General features: G+C 43.7%; 1 protein-coding gene across 1 annotated transcript in view; it reads right to left on the bottom strand.

The window, feature by feature from the left end:
• The window catches only part of LOC139638766 (adenylate kinase isoenzyme 5-like), a gene marked incomplete at its 5' end in the record, with an annotated part of 52,103 nt that overhangs the window by 15,065 nt on the left and 16,610 nt on the right, over positions 1-20,428 (bottom strand). The window contains 2 exons of the mRNA XM_071512793.1: positions 5,359-5,403; positions 7,826-7,871. Of these exons, the coding sequence (XP_071368894.1) occupies positions 5,359-5,403; positions 7,826-7,871 (91 nt within the window). The remainder of the gene's footprint in view (positions 1-5,358; positions 5,404-7,825; positions 7,872-20,428) is intronic.

Genomic DNA, 20,428 nt, shown 5'->3' with positions numbered 1-20,428 from the left:
CTCTGTTCTGTGCTTCACATCTTTTTTTAGTACGCTGACTTTCACTTGAGTAATTTTTCCTGACAGGTCCCCACTTGCGCAAAATGACTTATTTACTTTAGCATGAGTAAAACTGAAGCAACGACACTTTCCGCACTCTACATCTTTGTATGCATGGAGCTCAGTCATCGTGTTTTGCCGTTCCATCCAGCCAGGAAACAGTGTTCAGGAAGAGCTGGATCTCTAGAAGATGAACCAGTTAGAAGACCACAAATCTAATGATGTAGAATAACGCAATGAAGCTTGAGAGCGTATTACCCCCGCCGGTGAAGTTGGAAGAAGCAACAAATGGCTTTGGCTGAAATTTGGTGGACAAGAATTAGTTAATCAAATTTTGGTGATGATACAGATCTGGGATTTCTGCCATTAGATGATTTTTGTTTTTTAACCATAACTATTATGGTCTGACATCCAGAACTAACCCTAACCAAGTCGGCTGCTGAACTATTTTGTCGGAAAATCAAACCCAGAAGACAAACGATAAACGTACATAAAGAAGAACGAAGGCTGAAGCTTTGCAAGTTGGAGAACTGGTCAGCGCTGGCGGAGGTTTGCGCTCTAGTTTCCATCGTGGTCCGCAGGTGGGTGGGGTTTAGGTTTCTCAGGATGAGCTGATGGGCCGATGGTTTGACAGGGCAGTAATGTGGGGGAGGGAGGAGGGGGGGGGGGGGTGCTCACGAGCCCAAACCAACCCACCATGTGTGAATAACTCTGTCACAGCCTTGTCCTTGACGAGAGCCAAAGTGACAGATGGAATGAATTAGAGAGAGATGGAGCAGGAGACAGAAAGATGGAGATGAGAGATGAGCCAAGGAACGAGGAGGAGAAAGATAAGAGGACCACATAGACCAACTACAAATAACCGCCTCGCAGTTGTATGCCTCCGCCACTAAACTTTGTTTTATCATTGCAAGTCTTTATTTATTGAACATATATAATTAATGTGGTTATTAGGTCAACTTTTGGTGTCTGCAAAAATGACAGCACTTCCACCATTTTTGTAGAATGACCCAAGATCATTTTCTCAGCTACAGTGGTAAGCAAAACATTATGATGTCACAGTGAAGTTGACCTTTGAACTTTTGGATATAAAATGTCATCACTTCATCATTTTATCCTATTAGACATTTGTGTGAAATTTTGTCATAATTAGCGTACGAATTCTTGAGTTATGGCCAAAAACGTCTTTTATGAGGTTACAGTGACCTTGACCTTTGACCGCCAAATTCTAATCAGTTCATCCTTGAGTCCAAGTGGATGTTTGTGCCAAATTTGAAGAAATTCCCTCCAGGCGTTCCTGAGATATCGCGTTCACGAGAATGGGACGTACGTACGGACAACCCGAAAATGTCCCTCTAAAAAAGTCCCTCTAATTTAGTAATTTAATCTTGAATCCAGTTTTATAATCCTAATTTCCTTAAAGTTGCACTAGGCAAGTCACCAACATCTGCTTCAAAAAGGTTTTTTTTCACGTGTGTGTGAGACGAGCACGAACAAACAGTCTCGAGCCCCCCTCCCCACTCGCCTCTCATCGAAAATTAATGAATACCAGGCGACAGTCGCGTCTCCTCTAAAAAGCCCTTAACTCATTTGTGCAACATAGACATTTTTTTTGCAGATTAGAGAGAAGGGAGATAGAGAGAGAGAGAGAAGAGGAGTAAGAGAGAGAGAGAAGAGGAGAGTAAGAGCGAAGTGAGTACTGGGACGAGAACATTAAGGAGATTACATGAGAACAGCGAGGTGGGAGCGAGAGGGCAGAGACTGAAAGCACAGACCTGACATTAGCATTTTCCTCTGGCATTATCGCTCCCTTTCTCTCAAAAACCTCTATGGAAAAACGCATTAACTTTTGCCCCTGCTGCTATAATCAGGGATGTAGTGGGGGTTAAACCCACATAATCCTACCTAAAGTCTGTGTATCCACCTTCTTATTCACACAGTGTTTGCCCACATTATTAGCTTGACATAGATCTTTACAATGTAAACGCATAGCATACATTGTAGTAAGTAGTATCAAAATGGTGCAAGTTATACAAGGATAGTGTTTTAGTGGAGGGAAAAAATTGCACATTTTAATGTTCTTTTTCATGAAAGTATACGTGAATTTTTTATGTTGATTTAGGGAGAGGCTGCGACACCTTAAGATAATCGCCTTACGATAGTTTAGCCGCATTTTTATTTACCACAGCATCACTGATTATAATTGTATCTCTGTCTAATATCCAGCAAGTATTTGATGGACGGCAACATGCAGGAGGTGATGAAATTCAACGTCAACCCATTCACTAGATTTTCAGAATATGAGATTATGGAAAGGTCAAAATTTATTTTAAAACAGCTTTGGAAACTGTTTTGAAGTGATATCAGAAAGATGTGGAGCTCCAAATGTCACAAAATGCAGCTATAGACGAGTATGAACGTGGTCTGCGAACTTTCATTTTGGCACTATATTTCCACAGGTTTCCAGTGTAGGTGCAGGCCGCTGTAGCAACATCTATTCAGTATCATAAATGTTCGCTATAGCTACCACTATGGATAACTGCTGTAGCTTTTTATCCAGTATAAGCTCCATGCCCTGACACTATCGTTCCAGCTCTCTCGAAAACTCACTACATAACACTGCGTTGACTTTTTTTCTCCGACATTACTACTCCGCTCCTCTCAGACGCCCCGACATCTGCTCTCATCAGCGTTTCAGAAGGCAGGTAGATGGATACCAAGTGACTCTCGGCTCTACTTTCCCTGATAATAGACCTGAATCCGACAGATAATCTGCGTTCCACAGGCAGCAGCAACAGCGAAGGCAGGACTGGCTTGGCAAAGAGCGACATCGGTTGAGGAAAAAGTACGCAGGGAGACTGGGATCGGGTGCGGGCATGATGAGCATTTTCTGTGGAGGCGAGGAGCGGACATGCTGCGTCGGGGAATCTTGAGCCAGGCTTTTCAAAGTCAGTGTGACTTTTGGAGCGACTAGACAGAGAAGCCTTCCTCTGAGGCCACGCAAAACTGATCATATACACCCGGTATTCGCTTTATTAGGTACACCTCTCCGTTTACGCAACCGGCTCGCTCATCCAGACAAATGAGTCATGTGTAAATAAAGTAGGAGTGCGGAGCCGCTGGCAGACGGGGTCGAGAGGTTCAGTTAATGTTAGACTAAACAGGATGGATGTTCAGGATGGACAAGATGCGTGATTTAAGCGGTTTTGAACCTGGTATGTCTGTGCCGGATCCAGCAACTCAGAAACAGACACCCTCCTGGGATTTCCATGCACTAGAGTCTCTCAGAAGCAGCAGCAGTGATGATCCTAGGACTTCTTAAATGGGGGGTGGGGGGGTCCAAGGACAATTAACAAGGTTGAGAGTTAAAAATGAACTGTTAAATGCAATATAGTTTGTTTTTAATAAATTGTGTGCACACGAGATTCAGCAAATAAGTTTGAATATGTTCAGCCATGCAGGACAAAGTTTCTATTACTGCAAGGACTCATTTGACTTGTATTGTCCAATGATTATTTAGGTGAAAAATAGACTCTGGCCTGGAAATATCTGGAAAAAATGAAACATAAAATCAACACCTGTCACACTCTTCAGCACTTCTATCTGTCAAAAAGGGCACCTTGGTTACTTAAAACAAAGCAATCTTATATTTCAGTCGATTTCAATCCTGTCAATCAGAGTTAAACAGCCAATAACGTACAAGAAAATTTGGGGTGGCACCAAGACACCAGTCACCAACCAGCCACCCCTTTGGCTCCGCCCCTGAGTGAGAGCAGTCCTGTGTGTGAAAACACCTCGCTGACTGGGGAGATCAGAGGAGACAAGACTAGACTCGTTCAAACTAACAGCCACGATTATGAACACAACAGCTCAGTGCAACAGTGATGAGCAGAAGGGAATCTCAGAACGCACAGCAAACCCAAAAAAGCCCAAAAAACTCTCAGACTGAACAGTGATTAAGCATCGCGGGGTCCAACGAATCCCACTCTCTGTTGGCAGGGTAACAAATTGGCATAAAACCTGCATGAAACCACGGATCTGGTTAGCTAAAGGCCATGGCCGCCTCGTATCGCATTGTATTAACTGGAATCTGCTCAGGAGAAGAGCTTTGAGTTTAGGTGACAGCTGTTACATTCAGTTGGCAGTTTTTCCAATAACCTGCTCCTGCTGAGAGAAAGCTGTTGTGGCAATCTGTTTCCTCAAAGGCTCTCAGACATTCACATGTACGCATGTTGATTCAGATCAGTGGTCTGGCCCATGTGGGACATTGAGGACAGACACACACACACACACACACACACACACACACGCACACAGGGCAGGTACACATATAGATCTACTTGCACTGCATGAATAATCCTTTAATGACTGACTCCTATCTCCTATTCTCCTCCTATCTGTCTCTTACAAAAACACACACATATACGCACATCCATACACAAACACGTTTCTATGCAGACACACACACTCACATACACAAAGTCTATTTTCTTCACATATTCATTATCAATACCTTGCTTTCTAGTGATGATCAGTGTCGAGATGAGCCATGAAATTCTACAGGAGAAAAGTTTTGCCCTGAAACTTTTTTTTTTTTTTATCAATCCTGTACCTGTACCTTGACTTCTGTCAGCCTAAATCAGTGAGATCCTGTGAGGACAGATGGCTGACTTTCCCTCTTCAGCAAGACTCCTGACTCGAGCCTCGGCTTTTTTCATCAGAGCATCACGGGGATTCAGAGCTACAGTCTGCGAATTAAGTTCCCCTTAAGCATGCAGGCAAAAACTGAGCAGCTGATCAATTGATGTTTATTATTCCGTCTCAATATGTGTGTGTGTGTGTGTGTTTTGTCTCTGGCCTGTGTGTGTGTGTGTGTGTGATAGCCATGCGGTGCGAATGAGGCCGGTCTAACTAACAGGCAGCTGAGAAGTCAGACTGCATGTTCCTTCAACAGAAGCAGCCGCTCATTAGTATCCTCTAGTGTATGCGTGTGTGTGTTTGAGTGAGTGTGTGTGTGCGCAGTGTGTGTGTGTGTGTGTGTGTGTGTTTTCAGCTCATCCTAATGAGGTGGGTTCCTCCGGTGGGAGTTATGTATGTATGCAATTGTGAATGCATATTTGTGTGTGCGTGTGTGTGTGTGTGTGTGTGTGTGTGCATGCAGTGTGTCTGTGTCTCTAGCTCATCGTAATGAGGTAGGCTCCACCAGTGGGGAGATGTGTGTGTGTGGGTGTGGGCGTGTGTGTGTGTGCGTATGTGTGTGTGTGTGTGTGGGTGTGGGCGTGTGAGTGTGTGTGTGTGCGCTCCACTCCATGTACGTACCCATCATAAAGATGACCTTTGGTTTCTTCTGTTCTGTACAATAACCTGTCAAAGGAAAGAAATCATAGCTTAACACATGGTGCGTGTCAACACACACACACACACACACACACACACACACACATACACACACACACGCACGCATGCACATACAAATAATTCAGTCGTCCCACCTTTCTACTTGTTAAATAGACTCTAGCCATCTTTTCAAGCTTTTATAAACGGTTAAATTAATTGATGCTATTAACGATATAAACATTCATACACTCATTAAAGTTAATTAGGAATGTAATGGAGGTTAATGCTGTTTACCAATCTTTTTACATAATGAAATAGAGATTAGCAAGAGATTTTAATGATATAATTTCATAGTGAAGATTATAGTAAGTATTAGACTGATGGTTTAAACAAAAATCCTTTTCAAGAGGAATACAATTCTATTTCCTTATTTATTTTCTTTTTCTGTTTAAATTGGTGGTTGTTCACCTCATCATGATCACTGACTTTAGTTAATAGTTGACCCATCTTTCAATTTACCACTACATGACTGAAATAAATCACACAAAACATACCAGTCATCTCACAGCACAGCAATTTATCAGTGTGAGAATTTTGTCTACTGTAACACTTTAGTTTTTAATGGCATTGTTCCCATATATTAATTAACCTGTGTGCTACCTTGTGGAAAAGTATACAATAAGACTGTGTTAGTTCTTCATGAAAATGTCATTAAACACAGCATAACTGTATACTTACAATACTTTTCCATGGGTTAATACACAGGGTTAACGTAATTATCTGCAACATTTTCATGTAAACAAATGTCCATTTTGCTAGTTTTTAACACAATAGTGATTGAACCTATATCCAGCTCATGAAGGCTTTGCGTGGCTTTGAGTGTCTGGTAGGTTTTTCCCGGGAAAAATCCTCTGGTACACAGGAAGTGATGCGTTTTGCATTTCCAGCAGCAGCAACTGCGGTTTGTTCGTAATAAACAGAAGAAGAACTCGGTAGTTAGCATGAGCAGCGATAGCCGCCATGACTGAACAGACAAAGAAAAGAGCTGTAGCCACCTACAGAAACTCAAACTTCATCAACAGAAAATCCAAGGAAGTCAAAGTACTGGACACCCAGTTTGATTGACAGGTGATCTCTGGGAAATGCAGTGCAGAAACACCACAGCAATGAGCGCTTAGCAGCAACGATGGAAACAAAAAAAATAAAACAAAACTAGAAGGGCACCCGGAGAGCGCAGACCTCCGCCAAGGTTCGTGCTATTATTGCTTGTTCGTGTGTCAGATCCGGATCCGCTCTAAAATTGAATGGGTTCTTCCTTGGCCCATGCTACACCCTTCCACCAAGTTTCCCGAAAATCGGGCCAGTAGTTTTTCGGTAATCCTGCTAACAGACAAACAAACGGCACCGAAAACATAACCTCCTTGGCGGAGGTAACAAGGAACTCCAGGATTAAGACTTTAAAGCTGCAGCTTTGCACATAATCAGCCCTAGGTCACTGCTTGTATTTTGAGACTTCATTACCCAGAAACCACGTAATGCGAAACCACCTAACTGCACTCTCCTCAGACCTACAGTAAATTTCCTCTTCTTAGTACCAGATGGAGGTGGAGAAGAGATTCAGCCATTGTTGGTGAGTCCAGCTTTCTCTCAACAGAGCCCTCATTCTCCGCTGTTTATGAGACAGTTTTGTAAATCGTTTTCAAGTTTTTGCGTGCTCAGAAGATTTCCCACCAATGACCACACCTGAAACCAGAACTTCATTATAAGGGCAAATAAGGCGAATCCACAGTTTCAATTTGGGGAGGTTGGACGATTCTTTGTTGCAGCCCAGCAGGTGTATTTCTACATTAAAATCTTGCCCAGTGCATCTTTAACACACTGGAATATGGTCATTGTAAACTAACATGCCACCTCAACTACAAGCAAGATTTTTCCTTTTCCTTCTCCTTTCATTTAATCTGACAGGCCGCGCCTCTGTCCTCTGCCTGCTCCAGATGCCTGTTGCAGGGCGGCGTCAGCGTAGTAACAGCTAGCTGATGAGATAAACATCAGGTGTAGCGGGAGACGGCGAAACAACAACCCCCCCCGCTCCTCCTCCTCCTCCTCCTCCCCTCCATTACACAATCAATACTGCTGATGCACAGCGAGATGATAAAAAAAAAAACCACACACAGGGCTAAAGGGAGGAATTCATTCAGACATCTGGGGAATAAGAATTACCTGACATGCGTGGCATTTACTGAGAGGGAACAATGCGCGCATGTTATGAAATGTTGAATGGAGTCGGCCGTTAAGGCAGAGGGGGGGAATTTGTGACTGAAATCAAATGAAATTGCAGGAAGTCATATTTTGTGTGAACACCCTTGTAATACCACATATACTGTACACACACACACACACACACACACTCATAGGCACGCAGGAAATCAATAGAGTTTCATGCACTCACTTTCTGCAGTTCCTTCAGCATACCCAATTTCTTCCTCTTCTTCAGCCTGTATAGAGAGAGAGAGAGAGAGAGAGAGAGAGAGAGAGAGAGAGAGATGGACAAAATTGTGAGCAGAGAGAGAAAAAGAGAAGAGTGAAAAAGAGAGAGAGTGTGTTAAAGAGAACAGACAGATTGCGGAGAGAGTGTTAGAGAAAAAGACAGGTGAAATTTTTTGAGGAAGATTGAGAGAGAGAGATAGATAGAGGGAGAGAGAGAGCAAAGAGAGAAAGTATTTGAGAGAGAGAATGTTATAAGACTCAATTCTCTGTAAAGCCAGAGTCTCCCCAGAGCAAACACAGGGACGGTGGAGGAGGACGGTGTGTGTGTGTGTGGGTTTTCCCCAGGACATCATTCACAGAAACAGGATTACAGAGAGAGGGAGAGAAGAGAGACAGAGAGAGAGAGAGAGAGAGAGAGAGAGAGAGATGCCATAGCAGTGGCAACAACAATGCCTTGAATTCAATTAATCAGCAGTCAGTTAATCAACTATTATTTGTTATACCACATTTAACACCCTCATATTATAAGATATTCCAATATTGTTATTTTTTTTTACATTTATGCCAGTAATGCATTTTAAAATTCAATGTAATTTGACTGAATTTGATTAAATGAATGAGAGAATCAGAGACGACAGAAATCCACTTGGAAATGTTGTGTCAGATTGTCATCAGAGCCAAACCTGGGCAGAAAACCAGCTGAATCGTCCGTTTCAATTCATTTGAAAGAGGTGACGATCAAATGCCTTTTGAATCAAGCGCACATCAACTGGCTCAAACATCTGAAACCCAATTTCAAATATAATTTCACCCACGTCTCATCGCAGCAAGTTTCCATGGCTATCTACCTCTAGCTTAGGCCATCTGCTTTCTTCTGGTACAAATAGCTGCTAATGATGTTACCAATCTCCTTTTATGCTTGTTAGCATGACAAAGTCATTAATTCTTCTGATTTTACAGCCTGTTGACAACAGAAAAAGACAAAAATGTAAAAGCTGCCATGGCTAATATTATAAGAGGGTAAGAATAACATAAATTAAATGATTTGATTGGGATCACTGATTATCTACAAATACTTTTTGGATTTTTGGATGAAATGTGTGTGTGTGTGTGTGTGTGTGTGTGTGTGTGTGTGTGTGTGTGTGTGTGTGTGTGTGTGTGTGTGTGTGTGTGTGTGTGTGTGTCTGTACAGAGGAGGATAATGCTCAGAGCCATAACAGAGAGCTGAGGAGATAAAAGCAAAGCTTTTTAGTCTTGTTCAGCCGGACCTTTCACCTCACTTAGTTTCACTTGGTGTTAGCACTGAGTCAGCACAGTAGAAAGGTCTGAAGCCATCGTTAAGTGGGAATAAAGGCAGAAATAAAATCCTGCGGACATTTGTATTTCTTCAACCAATCACAATCCAGGGTTCAAGGCAAGGTTCAAAATGAAGGGGTTGATGGCCGTTGTCTTATATGAATTAGTGTGAGATTGCTTTTGCATGTAAGTGGGACACAGAAAGTGATCAGTCAAGATGCAGTTGGACCAAGCTGTGGGTGTATGGAAGGAATGCAGGGGAAAACAGATCGGATTGTGCATTCATCTGCTGTCGGGATTACTGGATATACGACTTTCCCACCGGGAAGTAACACTTGAAAGCCCCCCAAAGTCGGGTAATTAAGTCGGGGAAATCAGGATTGTAAATGATGCACGAATTGGCCAAGTTGTGACGTACCTGCCTTAGCCAACATGGCTGACAACAACAAAAACATCTACTGAAATTTGACATTGACTGTAACTAGCATGCAGCTGTCATCTCTAGGTTGCAGCTGTCAAAAGAAAACCAAACAATAGCCTACATTCAGAGGTGGGATGTAACAAAGTAAAAATACTTCATTACTGTACTTAAGTCAGATTTTCAAGTATATGTACTTTACTCAAGTTTTTCTTTCACTGAAGACTTTATACTTTTACTCACTACATTTCAAAAGAAAAATCTGTACTTTCTACTCACTACATTTTCAAAACAGACTTGTTACCCTCGGGAGATCATCAACTGATTTTCAACATTTGTTTTATTTTCCACATCAGACAGCTTCCATCCCAGAAACAGCTGATCAAGAGCCAGATGTGATTAGCTGTTTGTTCAGCAAAGCGACACCAAAAAGGAAGGAAAGGGACAGAGAGAGAAGCAACACGAAGAAGAGAGAAGCAACAAGAGAGAGAGAATTAACGTTAGTGAATTCAGCTGCTAGAATTAACGTTTGTGATTTGAGCTGCAGACTCTTTCTCATCTGTGATTCAGAGGAAAGCTCAATAGAGAACCAATTTAGAACATTAGAAATTAATTTTGGAGAATGACTTTTACTTTAATACTTTAAGTAAATTTAAGACCATATACATTTATTCTTTGACTTGAGTAAAGGATTTGAGTATATTTTTAGATGAGTATTTGCACTTTTACTTGAGTAAGGAATTTGTGTCCTTCTACCACCTCTATGTGTAGATGACATTAGTTAGATGACATAGTGCAGTGGTTCTCAACAAGAACCAAAATACTCTTTCCAAACACTCACTAACTGGAATGATCTTAAATCACATTACGCTTCTTGTAATTAAACCCTGAAAATACACTTTTTATTCACTTAACTGAAGCTAGACACAAAAAAATCAAATCAAATAAAAACACACAGAATCTTAGACAGTCCTGTCAATCAAGGGGAACTTGGAATCTTACTAACTTCATACATTGTGGTGTCACAACGGGGGCAGTGAATGCAGTGTGAGGTTAGAATTCCAAGTACACAGAGCACAGAGGCATTTCACTTTTTGGCACAATGGAGGCGACACACAAGACAAAAAGAGAGAGAAAGAAACACAAGAGAAATAAATACATGGAGATCCAGCACAACAAGGCGCCGGAGGATGCCCAGGTAAGCCCCGCCCACAGAACTGCGCGGCAGATTTACCTGGAATTCCCAGTGGAGAGGAAGACTGGGCTCCTGGACCCAGTCTCCAGCAGCGAGGAACATCTGCTGCTGATAGAGGCAGAAAAACAGTTGAAGCTGGTTCTGGGCCTGGACTCTTCGGTCCAGAATGAGGAACAGACCCAGACCCAGATGAAATTGAGCAGGCAGGACTATAAGACGATGAGAGCCGCAGATGAATATGTCAGGAAGATTCTGGACCTTGACTCTTCTGACCACACCCACGTCCAGTTCATGTTCCTGGGCCTGGCCGAACAGGTCCAGGTCCAGGAACAGGTCCAGAGCAAATGGAGCAGCCAGGAGCATCTGATGATGATAGAGGCAGAAGCATATTTTAAGCTGGCTCTGGGCCTGCACTCTTCTGCTGAGAAGCAGCAACAGACCCAGAGGAAATGGACCAGCCAGGAATACCAGACTATGAGGGAGGCAGATGAACATCTTAAGGAGATTCTGGACCTGGACTCTTCTGCCCAGACCCAGCTCCAGTTCATGTTCCTGGGCTTGGCTGAACAGGCCCAAGTACAGGCTCAGGCCCAGGAAATGGCCCAGGAACAGGCCCAGGAAAAGGTCCAGGCCCAGGAAAAGGCCCAAGTCGAGGCCCAGGAACAGGTCCAGGTCCAGGCCCAGGAAAAGGCCCAGGAAAAGGCCCAGGCTCAGGCCCAGGAAATGGCCCAGGAACAGGCCCAGGAAAAGGTCCAGGCCCAGGAAAAGGCCCAAGTCGAGGCCCAGGAACAGGCCAAGGAACAGGTCCAGGCCCATGAAAAGGCCCAAATCGAGGCCCAGGAACAGGCCCAGATTCAGGCCCAGGAAAAGGCCCAAGAACAGGCCCAGGAAAAGGTCCAGGCCCAGGAAAAGGCCCATGTCGAGGCCCAGGAACAGGTCCAGGTCCAGGCCCAGGTCCATGCCCAGGAAAAGGCCCAGGAACAGGCCAAGGAACAGGTCCAGGAAAAGGCACAGGTCCAGGTCCAGGTCCAGGCCCAGGTCCAGGCCCAGGTCCATGCCCAGGAAAAGGCCCAGGAACAGGCCAAGGAACAGGTCCAGGAAAAGGCACAGGTCCAGGTCCAGGCCCAGGTCCATGCCCAGGAAAAGGCCCAGGAACAGGCCAAGGAACAGGTCCAGGAAAAGGCACAGGTCCAGGTCCATGCCCAGGAACACGTCAAGGCCCAGGAAAAGGCCCAAGTCGAGGCCCAAGAACAAGTCCAGGCCCAGGTCCATGTCCAGGAAAAGGCCCAGGAACAGGCCAAGGAAAAGGCCCAAGTCCAGGCCCAGGCACAGGCCCAGGTTCAGGCCCATGAACAGGCCCAGGAAAAGGCCCAAGACCAGGAACAGGCCCAGGAAAAGGCTCCAGAACAGGCCCAGGAAAAGGCACAGGTCCAGGCCCAGGTTCATGCCCAGGAAAAGGCCCAAGTCGAGGCCCAGCAACAGGCCCAGGAAAAGGCCCAGGAACAGGCCCAGGAAAAGGCCCAGAAACAGGCCCAGGAAAAGGCACAGATCAAGGTCCAGGTCCAGGCCCAGGTCCATGGCCAGGAAAAGGCCAAAGAAAAGGCCCAGGAACAGGCCCAGGTCCAGGTCGAGGCCCAGGTCCATGCCCAGGAACAGGCCCAAGTCCAGGCCCAGGAAAAGGCCCAAGAACAGGTCCAGGAAAAGACCCAGGTCCAGGCCCAGGAACTGGCTCAGGCACAGGCCCAGGCTGAAACCAGAATCACGGCTGCTCTGAAGCACACTGAGCAGAAGCTAGAGAGCTGCCTCCTCCAGCAGCAGGAGGAGAGGGCCGGTCTCCTCAGGGCCAAAATTGACAACGAGCAGGCCCTGGAGGAGAAAGAGCGAGAGTGGGCAAAGAGAAAAGCCTTCATGGCAGATAAGCTTGCTGTTCTGGAGAGGGACCTCAATGAACTTTTGGAGAAGAAGAAGAAAAAGAAGCGTAGCTTGCTGCGTAGAATCGCTGATGCCCTTACTCCGAAGCGTAAGGAGAAAAAGAAGAAGAACAAGGAGGACAAGATGGAGTCAACTTTCAACTCAGACTCTAACAAATCCTCCAATTCTTCAATGTGAGCACATTAACACCTGTGCTCACACACCCAACCCCCCTCCATCCATTTCCAACCTCCCCCCCCTTACATCCCCCAAATTCCCACAAACCCTTTACTTTACATACCCTTTTACTTTGTCTTGCATTTCTTCTCAGTAAACGATATCAACAACGATATCAACAAAAAAAATACGCTGCCTGTATGGTTTTATTTCTGTAGAGATTTGTAAGTTCCACTACAGTGAATAGTGTACGTGTAACTAGACTATTGTTGTTTGTTTGTGTGGTTTTGCTATTTAAATGCTGTTACAAACAGAGCCATCTCTTCTCTCTCTGCTAAACGATCAAACTCAGAAATGGAAGTGGAGCTTCTTGTTACTCTACATTTATCTCAACCTGGAGTCACATTGTGACCTTGGAATTTTAACGTTCCAGTTGACATTTTAGTCCAAAATAATTTACTCATATAATGCAGCTCTAAAAGAAGTCTTAATATATTGCTGAAGTTTGATATAGATGGGTTTATTAAATTTATATTATAATATATATATTTATATTAAATTTGCAGTAGGGGGATGAAGTTCGAAAATGTGATTCTGACAGCCTTTAATCACAACCAATAGAAAATAATGAGAAAAAACAGGGAGGAAACTTAAATTCTTAAATTGCCAACATTATAAGCAAGTAAATATTGAGGTGAAGGGTCAGAACCACAATATATATTACAAAATATCCCTGCGATCCCAGAATGATCATGTATTATTAAATGGCCTGTTGTAATCATGAATAGGAAGAAGAAGAAGAAGAAGAAGAATAATAAGAAAGATGGTGGTGATGATGATGAATCCTCTGTATCTTGCGAGGCAGCTGGATTCGCTAGATTATGATCACGCAAGAATCCATCTTGCCAGGCTTCAGGTTATGCGTTTGTGGCCAAACCACAGTGGTGCGGACCAATCAGCGTCCCACGAGGGCAGCTGGGGGCGTGGCTTAGGTGTGACGACAGCGAGAAGCGACTGTTCGTTCACAACAATGGCGGCTCCTAAAGAGGCTAGCGTAGATGCTGCTATAACATCAGTTATTTCTGAACTGGAGAGTATTTCTTCATTGAAAGAAGAGCAAAGAACGGCAGTGAAGGCTTTTCTGGATGGAAAAGGAGTTTGTTTATATGGTTCGTTGATCTGATTGGTTGAAGTTAGCCTGTGATAAACGGTGATAGACAGATGGTTCATCCAATCACCTGCCAAGTATTTTTTGAAAGTGCCTGCCCTTTTCCAAACAGTTTCCAAGGACGACTTCCCAGATGGTTTCTGTGTAACAAACCATCTGGCAAGTCAGGTTAGAATACTCTTGCCTTATAGAAATGTCAGCTTAATTTGCATTAGCCTTCATTCCAAGTTTTGTCTTCCTCTCTGACAGCAGCCAAAGCAATGCAAATTTTCACTTCCGCAATTCACCAACTTTTCGTTCCACCAGTTCCATGACAGAGCCACTGTCTCTTCTGTGATTGGCTGTTCTCCTGCTACTGTATTCAGGAAGTTCATTGTCATACAAAGGCTTTTTCTATCAGTTCAGTCCATTCATCATTATTCAAATCCAAAAGAAAAATAGACTATAAAGGCTGAACTTGAACACTTTCATCAACTATCAGCCGTCTGATTTCATTACCAAAAAATGAAATGGAAAATTCACTGCAGGCGAAGATTGAATAGCGTATCATAAATTATTATTACTTACATTTTACATTCTAGGCGCTCAGCAATTTACAACTTTACATGCAAAACATACAATAAGCTCATAAAATATGTTGCATTGTTAGAGTTTAAACTCCCCAACAGTATATGGAGCAGTTTGACCTAGAACATTAAAATACTTCTTACAGTTAAGGCATCAATTTAACACTCTGAAAGAATGAGTACTTTTACTTTTCATACTTCAGTACATTTTACTGCTAATACTTCTATACTTTTACTGAAGTCAACTTTTGAATGCTGAACTTTTACTTTTACTGGAGTATTTTTCCATTATGGCTTTGATACTTTTACTTGAGTAAAGGATTTGAGTTCTTTTTCCACCACTGCCTACATTTGTATGCCTCATCACCTCCATGTTTGTTTTTATTTCTGACCAAAAACCAAATGAACCTGCGCAAGTTGGGCGTCTGACTTCACACCTCTGAGAAAAATACATTCAAATGGACATGGATGCGGCGTGAGATGAGCGTCCGCCAGCTCAGAGTGGGCAGAAAATGGAAATTGCTATTCTCCTGCGAAACACCCATTGCATCCAAGGCAGCTCATATTTTGGTCCGGTGGCCAGGGTTGATTTCCCAGCCTGATTGCCCCCAGTGGCTCACTAACAAGACTCCATATAAACAAAAGCACACCCGCTGACGTTTGGCCCACCAATGTGGATGTGTCACAGGATTTGTCAGGCTGTGTGGCTGTCTGGTGGTTTTTCGCTGTAAACAAGGTGGGACTCAGACTGTGGGGGTCGATTGGGAATAATGACTCCTTGTGTCAAACCCCTCGTTACCAGACTGTGGGTGAAATACTACCTGCAAATCGCTGTTGTCCTGTGAAAACCATGTAACTCCAATTTTGTTGACAGATTACATGCTCCTCAGAGGGTTGAGAAAACTGTCCGACCTCTTGGACTTATGAAACCAAAAGAAATAAAAACACACAGGATACACTAAAAAATGCACTGTGATCAAGCCAAAACAAGGCAGTTTCTCTTCGTTCCTGAAAAGTTGACATTTTGGAGATACAGGGTTTTCACCTGACTGCAACAAAATAATACTTAGCGTTTGTTTTAACCCACTCGGAGCACCAGATGGGTGGGGTCACCACATTAGGCCAATACAGATAGTGTCAGATAAGTCGTTAAAAACAAAAGTATGCTAAATTGCCTTTGAAATACATTTCGTGGCGCTGTCCAATGTAGCAAACTCTGCCGACAAATTATTTGTGAACGCAATTTATCCCGGTCTGATAGCTACACACATTCTGTCCACACTAATTGATATTGGATAGATTCAGTCAGTGGGCTTCCATGGACTGGCAGCACAGAAACAAATGCCTTCGTGTCTGGAATTGAATTGTTTGTGTAGTTTTATCTAGAGGCAGAAAACAAACTCAGCATCACTGCAGCAAATTTACAGCATGAGCCGCAGATAGAAGATCAAAGACAAACGGCGTCCCTTGACGTTTTCATCTATTTCCGGCTCTTCGCTGTTATGTTGCTCTGATACGGTGATTTAGACATGTGGATATTAGCAAAGGGGTTAATGTGCAGTCCAGGCTGCAATTACACAGGAGAAGAGTAAAGCTGCAGAATAAAGTAAAGCAGAGCTCCAATCAGTGTTAAAACTAAATGCAGTCAGTGTGGGGGAGTGCTGCCACTGACAGGGGCGCCAACGATGAGCCAGTTTGGCATGTGGGTACACCAACCGGTCCGATGACTCAGAGAGAGAGAGAGAGGGAGAGAGAGGGAGAGAGTGAGGGAGAGAGAGAGACAGAGACAGAGAGAGAGAGAGAGAGAGAGAGAGAGAGAAAGAGAGAGAAAGAGAATCACAGTGGGAAGTATCCACAGACAAATGTTGGAACACATGCACAGCAAGCATTGCTTGCACATGATGGTGGCAAGAAATGTACGTAAACACACACACACACACACACATACCAACTCTCTCTCACACACACACATCAGTGACACTACCTCTCATTTTCTCCACAGTGATGGTTTGCATCATATATATCATATTGTTGTTATTGTGTGAAAACCTTGTGACTCTACTTTTGGTGAATTTCATGTTTTCTCTTCACTTATGAAACTCTTTCAAACCCCCACTGCTTAAACTCAAAACTGGTGGCCAATCTGTAAAAAAACAGACCTGTTTTTCTCACTTCCTGAAAAGTTGACATTTTGGAGTTACGAGGTTTTCACCCGACAGCGGCGATGTGCGTTACACACAGCAACACGTGTACAACACACTCCTACGCAGACGTCCCAAAATAATCGACGCCGGCATCTAATGAGACGAGAAGATGACGTTGTTAGCGGCAGCACAAGGTGTCTCTGTATCCCCGCTCCGACAGCCACAATTCCTTCACATCAGGCTGGCATGATGAGTCACCTGTTTGAACTAATCGAATAAGCGGCGGCCGTCTCCCTCAGCTCATTACGTTCAAACATCGGGACTTAACTGTCAGTCTGTCAAAATGAGTCTGGAGACGCTCTGGTGGGCCGACGGACACGTGTCGTTACGCAGAGCGCCAGTCACGCTGACGCCATCCTCGCCGGGGCGGATCATCTCGCTGTGTTAGATTTCCCAAGACAGAAAACCTGCGATGGACTGAGCCTCTGTGTGGGTTTCATACACTGAACTCAAAAAGGAACATAAAAAAAATATTAAAGGAAAAATCCACCCTCAGATACGACACTGTTCTACTTCAGTCAGTGATTTCCTACATTTCCCAGAATGCCTTTCAACAACCCCCAAAGAACGGGCCTGAAACCTGTTCCATTCAGCTGTGGGTTTATACATGTAGGTGAGGAGAGCGATACTGTTTGTGTTAGCCACAGTAAGAGCAAGAAGGAGAAGTTTTTCCAGTGGCATCCCTTACTCAAAATGCAACATGTCTTGTGGCTGCATTGCATTCTGGTCTATGGAGGCTGCTGTGGGTGGAGAAATTGGTCTCTCTTCTATTCTACAATGGATTTCTCCCTGTATGATTGTTGAACATCGATGCAAAAAGGCAGTTCTAAAAAGAAGCCCTCGCTCTTTTATTCTGAGGGACTGAGACTAAAACCTGACATTTACTGTTAATGTTTTAGACAGCTGCAATTTTTCTGCTATTAAACTTAATTGTAGCTGTGCTGGAAATAGCTGTATTTACAGTGTTAAAGTGCTTTAGGGTGGATTCTTCCCTTATGAGAAAGAGAAAGAAAGAATGCAAGAAAGCAAGCAAGAAAGAAAGAAAGACAGAAAGGAGGAGGAAAATGTCACACATCACAGCACCGTCCCTCCATCTCCATCTCCATCCTTCGGCCTCCTTCAGCGGAGTGGCACGCTGACAAAATCCGTCACTGTTTCATAAGCGAGACACAAGATGACAAGGTTGCACAGCGTCTTCCTTCCACTTCACAGACAAGAGCATCGCTGTGCGCCACAGGACACACTGCACAGGAGCGGCAGCCTCATGAACGCCCTGGCTGCTGTTTTTAGTTTGCGCTGTGTCCTCCAGATGCTCCGCGGCTTCCTCCGCAAGCGTCCTAATGCTCACAATACTCTCTTTGTTGTTGTTAGCTCATATCCGGACCGTCAAAGGCCTTGGAACAGAGAATCCCTGCCTGGCTGCACTCAGGTGTCCGAGGGAATATTGACGAGAAAGTGACATTGGTCGATACTTACCGATCGGTCTCATTACAAGCTCATTTCACTCTTGCATAACTATGAATATGTCATAGGGAAATCACACTGGGCCATTTTGAATGAAGACACCCAGCAGGAGAACGGCTGATACATAACAAGGCACCAAGCTGTGTGATAAATTCCCTTTGTTAACAGAGCAGGTGTGGACTAAACGCTGTCAGGAGCGCTGTGGACATGGACAACGTGTCAAAAAATCACAGTGGAGAGAGCAAAATTAATAGTGCAATTGCTTCCACATGTTAATTCTCTGTTAGTTTAGTTTATTTAAAACATCTAACCTCAAAAGACACGAAGAAACGAGCGAACAAAAAAATCAAGATGACTACTGACAACTGATCGCAGTTAAAAACGATGCCGATCCTCCACAGGTCGTCATTCTATCGAGGCCTTATCGATTCAGTTCCACACGCAGGTGATGACTCACAGCCGAAACACTCAGACGATGAAAGGTTGAAAGGCTGAACGGCTACGAAGGGATACGGAAGAGGGAGACGGGATTGTAATGAGGATTGAGAATTGCATTTTTTTATCTCTCCAACAGGTCTCAAAATCACAATTCCAGCACATAAACAAATGTAAACAAAGCAGTAAACGAAGCAATATATAAACAATGAGTCTCTCCCCTTTTTTCCGCCTATTTACAATTAATGGTAAATGTATTGTTTTCTTTGTTTCCTCCAACCGGATTTCGGTGTTATACCTGAAAACTGAAATAAACATAAAGCAAGTGTAACCACTTAACCACAATTAAGTGACAGGACTATTCTTCTTAATATATTGTCAGAATCTGCTTTGTTTGCGTTCATTTATGTGCTACAAGTGTGATTTTGAGACTGTTCCTCCATACAATGGCAGTGAATGGAGAGAGAAAAAAATTATCCAATCTCCTCTACTGGAGCAACAGATGACATGACCCCGACTTTGGGGTTATATCATGTCCAGGTACTACGAAAGTTCAGCATCACTTTAAACCAAGTGTGAATTTGTGTAACTGTATGAATGTGAAGCAAGGTGCTGCTGAAAAAGAGCTTTGTGTGCTCTGAGAACCAAGCCTGGATATATATAAAAAAAAAAAAGAAAAAGAAAGAAAAAGTAAAGGAAAGGGAGAAAAGAGGAAGAGAGAGGCGGAGAGGAGTGCAGCTATTTTATTCTGGTCACTTGGCAGAGGGAGAATGAGCGAGAGGTCGGGGGTCATGCTTCACTTTAGCGCTGCAGTCTGAGAGTTGTGTGGAGGATTGATGGCAGTCTGCACTCTCCGCAGAGCGAAGCCTCGCTCCCGGCCCGTCCGGCATTACACAACGTCTCCCCGAGCCCCGCTGATTCATCTGGCCTTTCACAACCGCTGCAGCTCTTCGACATGTTTGAAAAGGTAATTTGGAGATTTTTCTTTTTTTTTCGGCAAATGAAACACAGGTGGAGAGAAGAGGGGAGTGGAGAATTTGGAAAGAGGGGGGAAAGAATGTTTTTGCTCGGTAATGACGGCGATTCTAAATTTGATTGCTGTAATGGCCGTGGGATAAAAGCAGTCTGTCATTCTGAAGGGACAATAAGATTATTATTAGGTTACTGCAAATGACAGTACTCGGACAAGGTTGTGAGGTTGATTGTGGCAATAGGGACAGCATTTATATTTTCTGACATTTAGCTGAAACTCTTATCCAGAGTGAATTACAGCGAGTGAGCAGGCAATGGGTTCGCTGTCTTGGCTGTTGATGGATACGTTCACGGATACGAATAGGAGTTTAGAGTTAAGGCCCATTTACCTCTGTCTACGTCAAGTTTACATTTCCTCAATTATTTTGCAGCACGTCGTGTATAATTAAATTTTTTTGACATTAACTCGTTGTTTGTCTTTTTGAAAATACAAACTTTACGGTGTCAAACCTAGCTTGAAATTAACTGCTGTCTGAGCTAACAAAAGCTCTCAAAATAAAAAGCTGTGGCTGTGATTGACAGGAGCAGAGTGTAACATAAACACAATGGATGTCTGTGACTGGTGAAAAGTTGTTTACATTGTGTTAGCCACGCCCTCCGGCCTCACTCATCCAATCAAAGAGCCCAAACTATTCTCTGGTCCAATCAGAAGTCTGAATGAACACAAGGAAAACTACCAATTTAAATTAACGATAAAAA

Source organism: Centroberyx affinis, unplaced genomic scaffold (assembly GCF_046629955.1).
Source record: "Centroberyx affinis isolate AG114_WGS23_722 - 3 ecotype Tasmania unplaced genomic scaffold, CSIRO-AGI_Caff_v1 ptg006536l_1, whole genome shotgun sequence".
Taxonomy (NCBI): Eukaryota; Metazoa; Chordata; class Actinopteri; order Beryciformes; family Berycidae; genus Centroberyx; species Centroberyx affinis.
The sequence above is the reverse complement of the archived record's forward strand: the minus strand, read 5'-3'. Positions and strand labels throughout refer to the sequence as shown.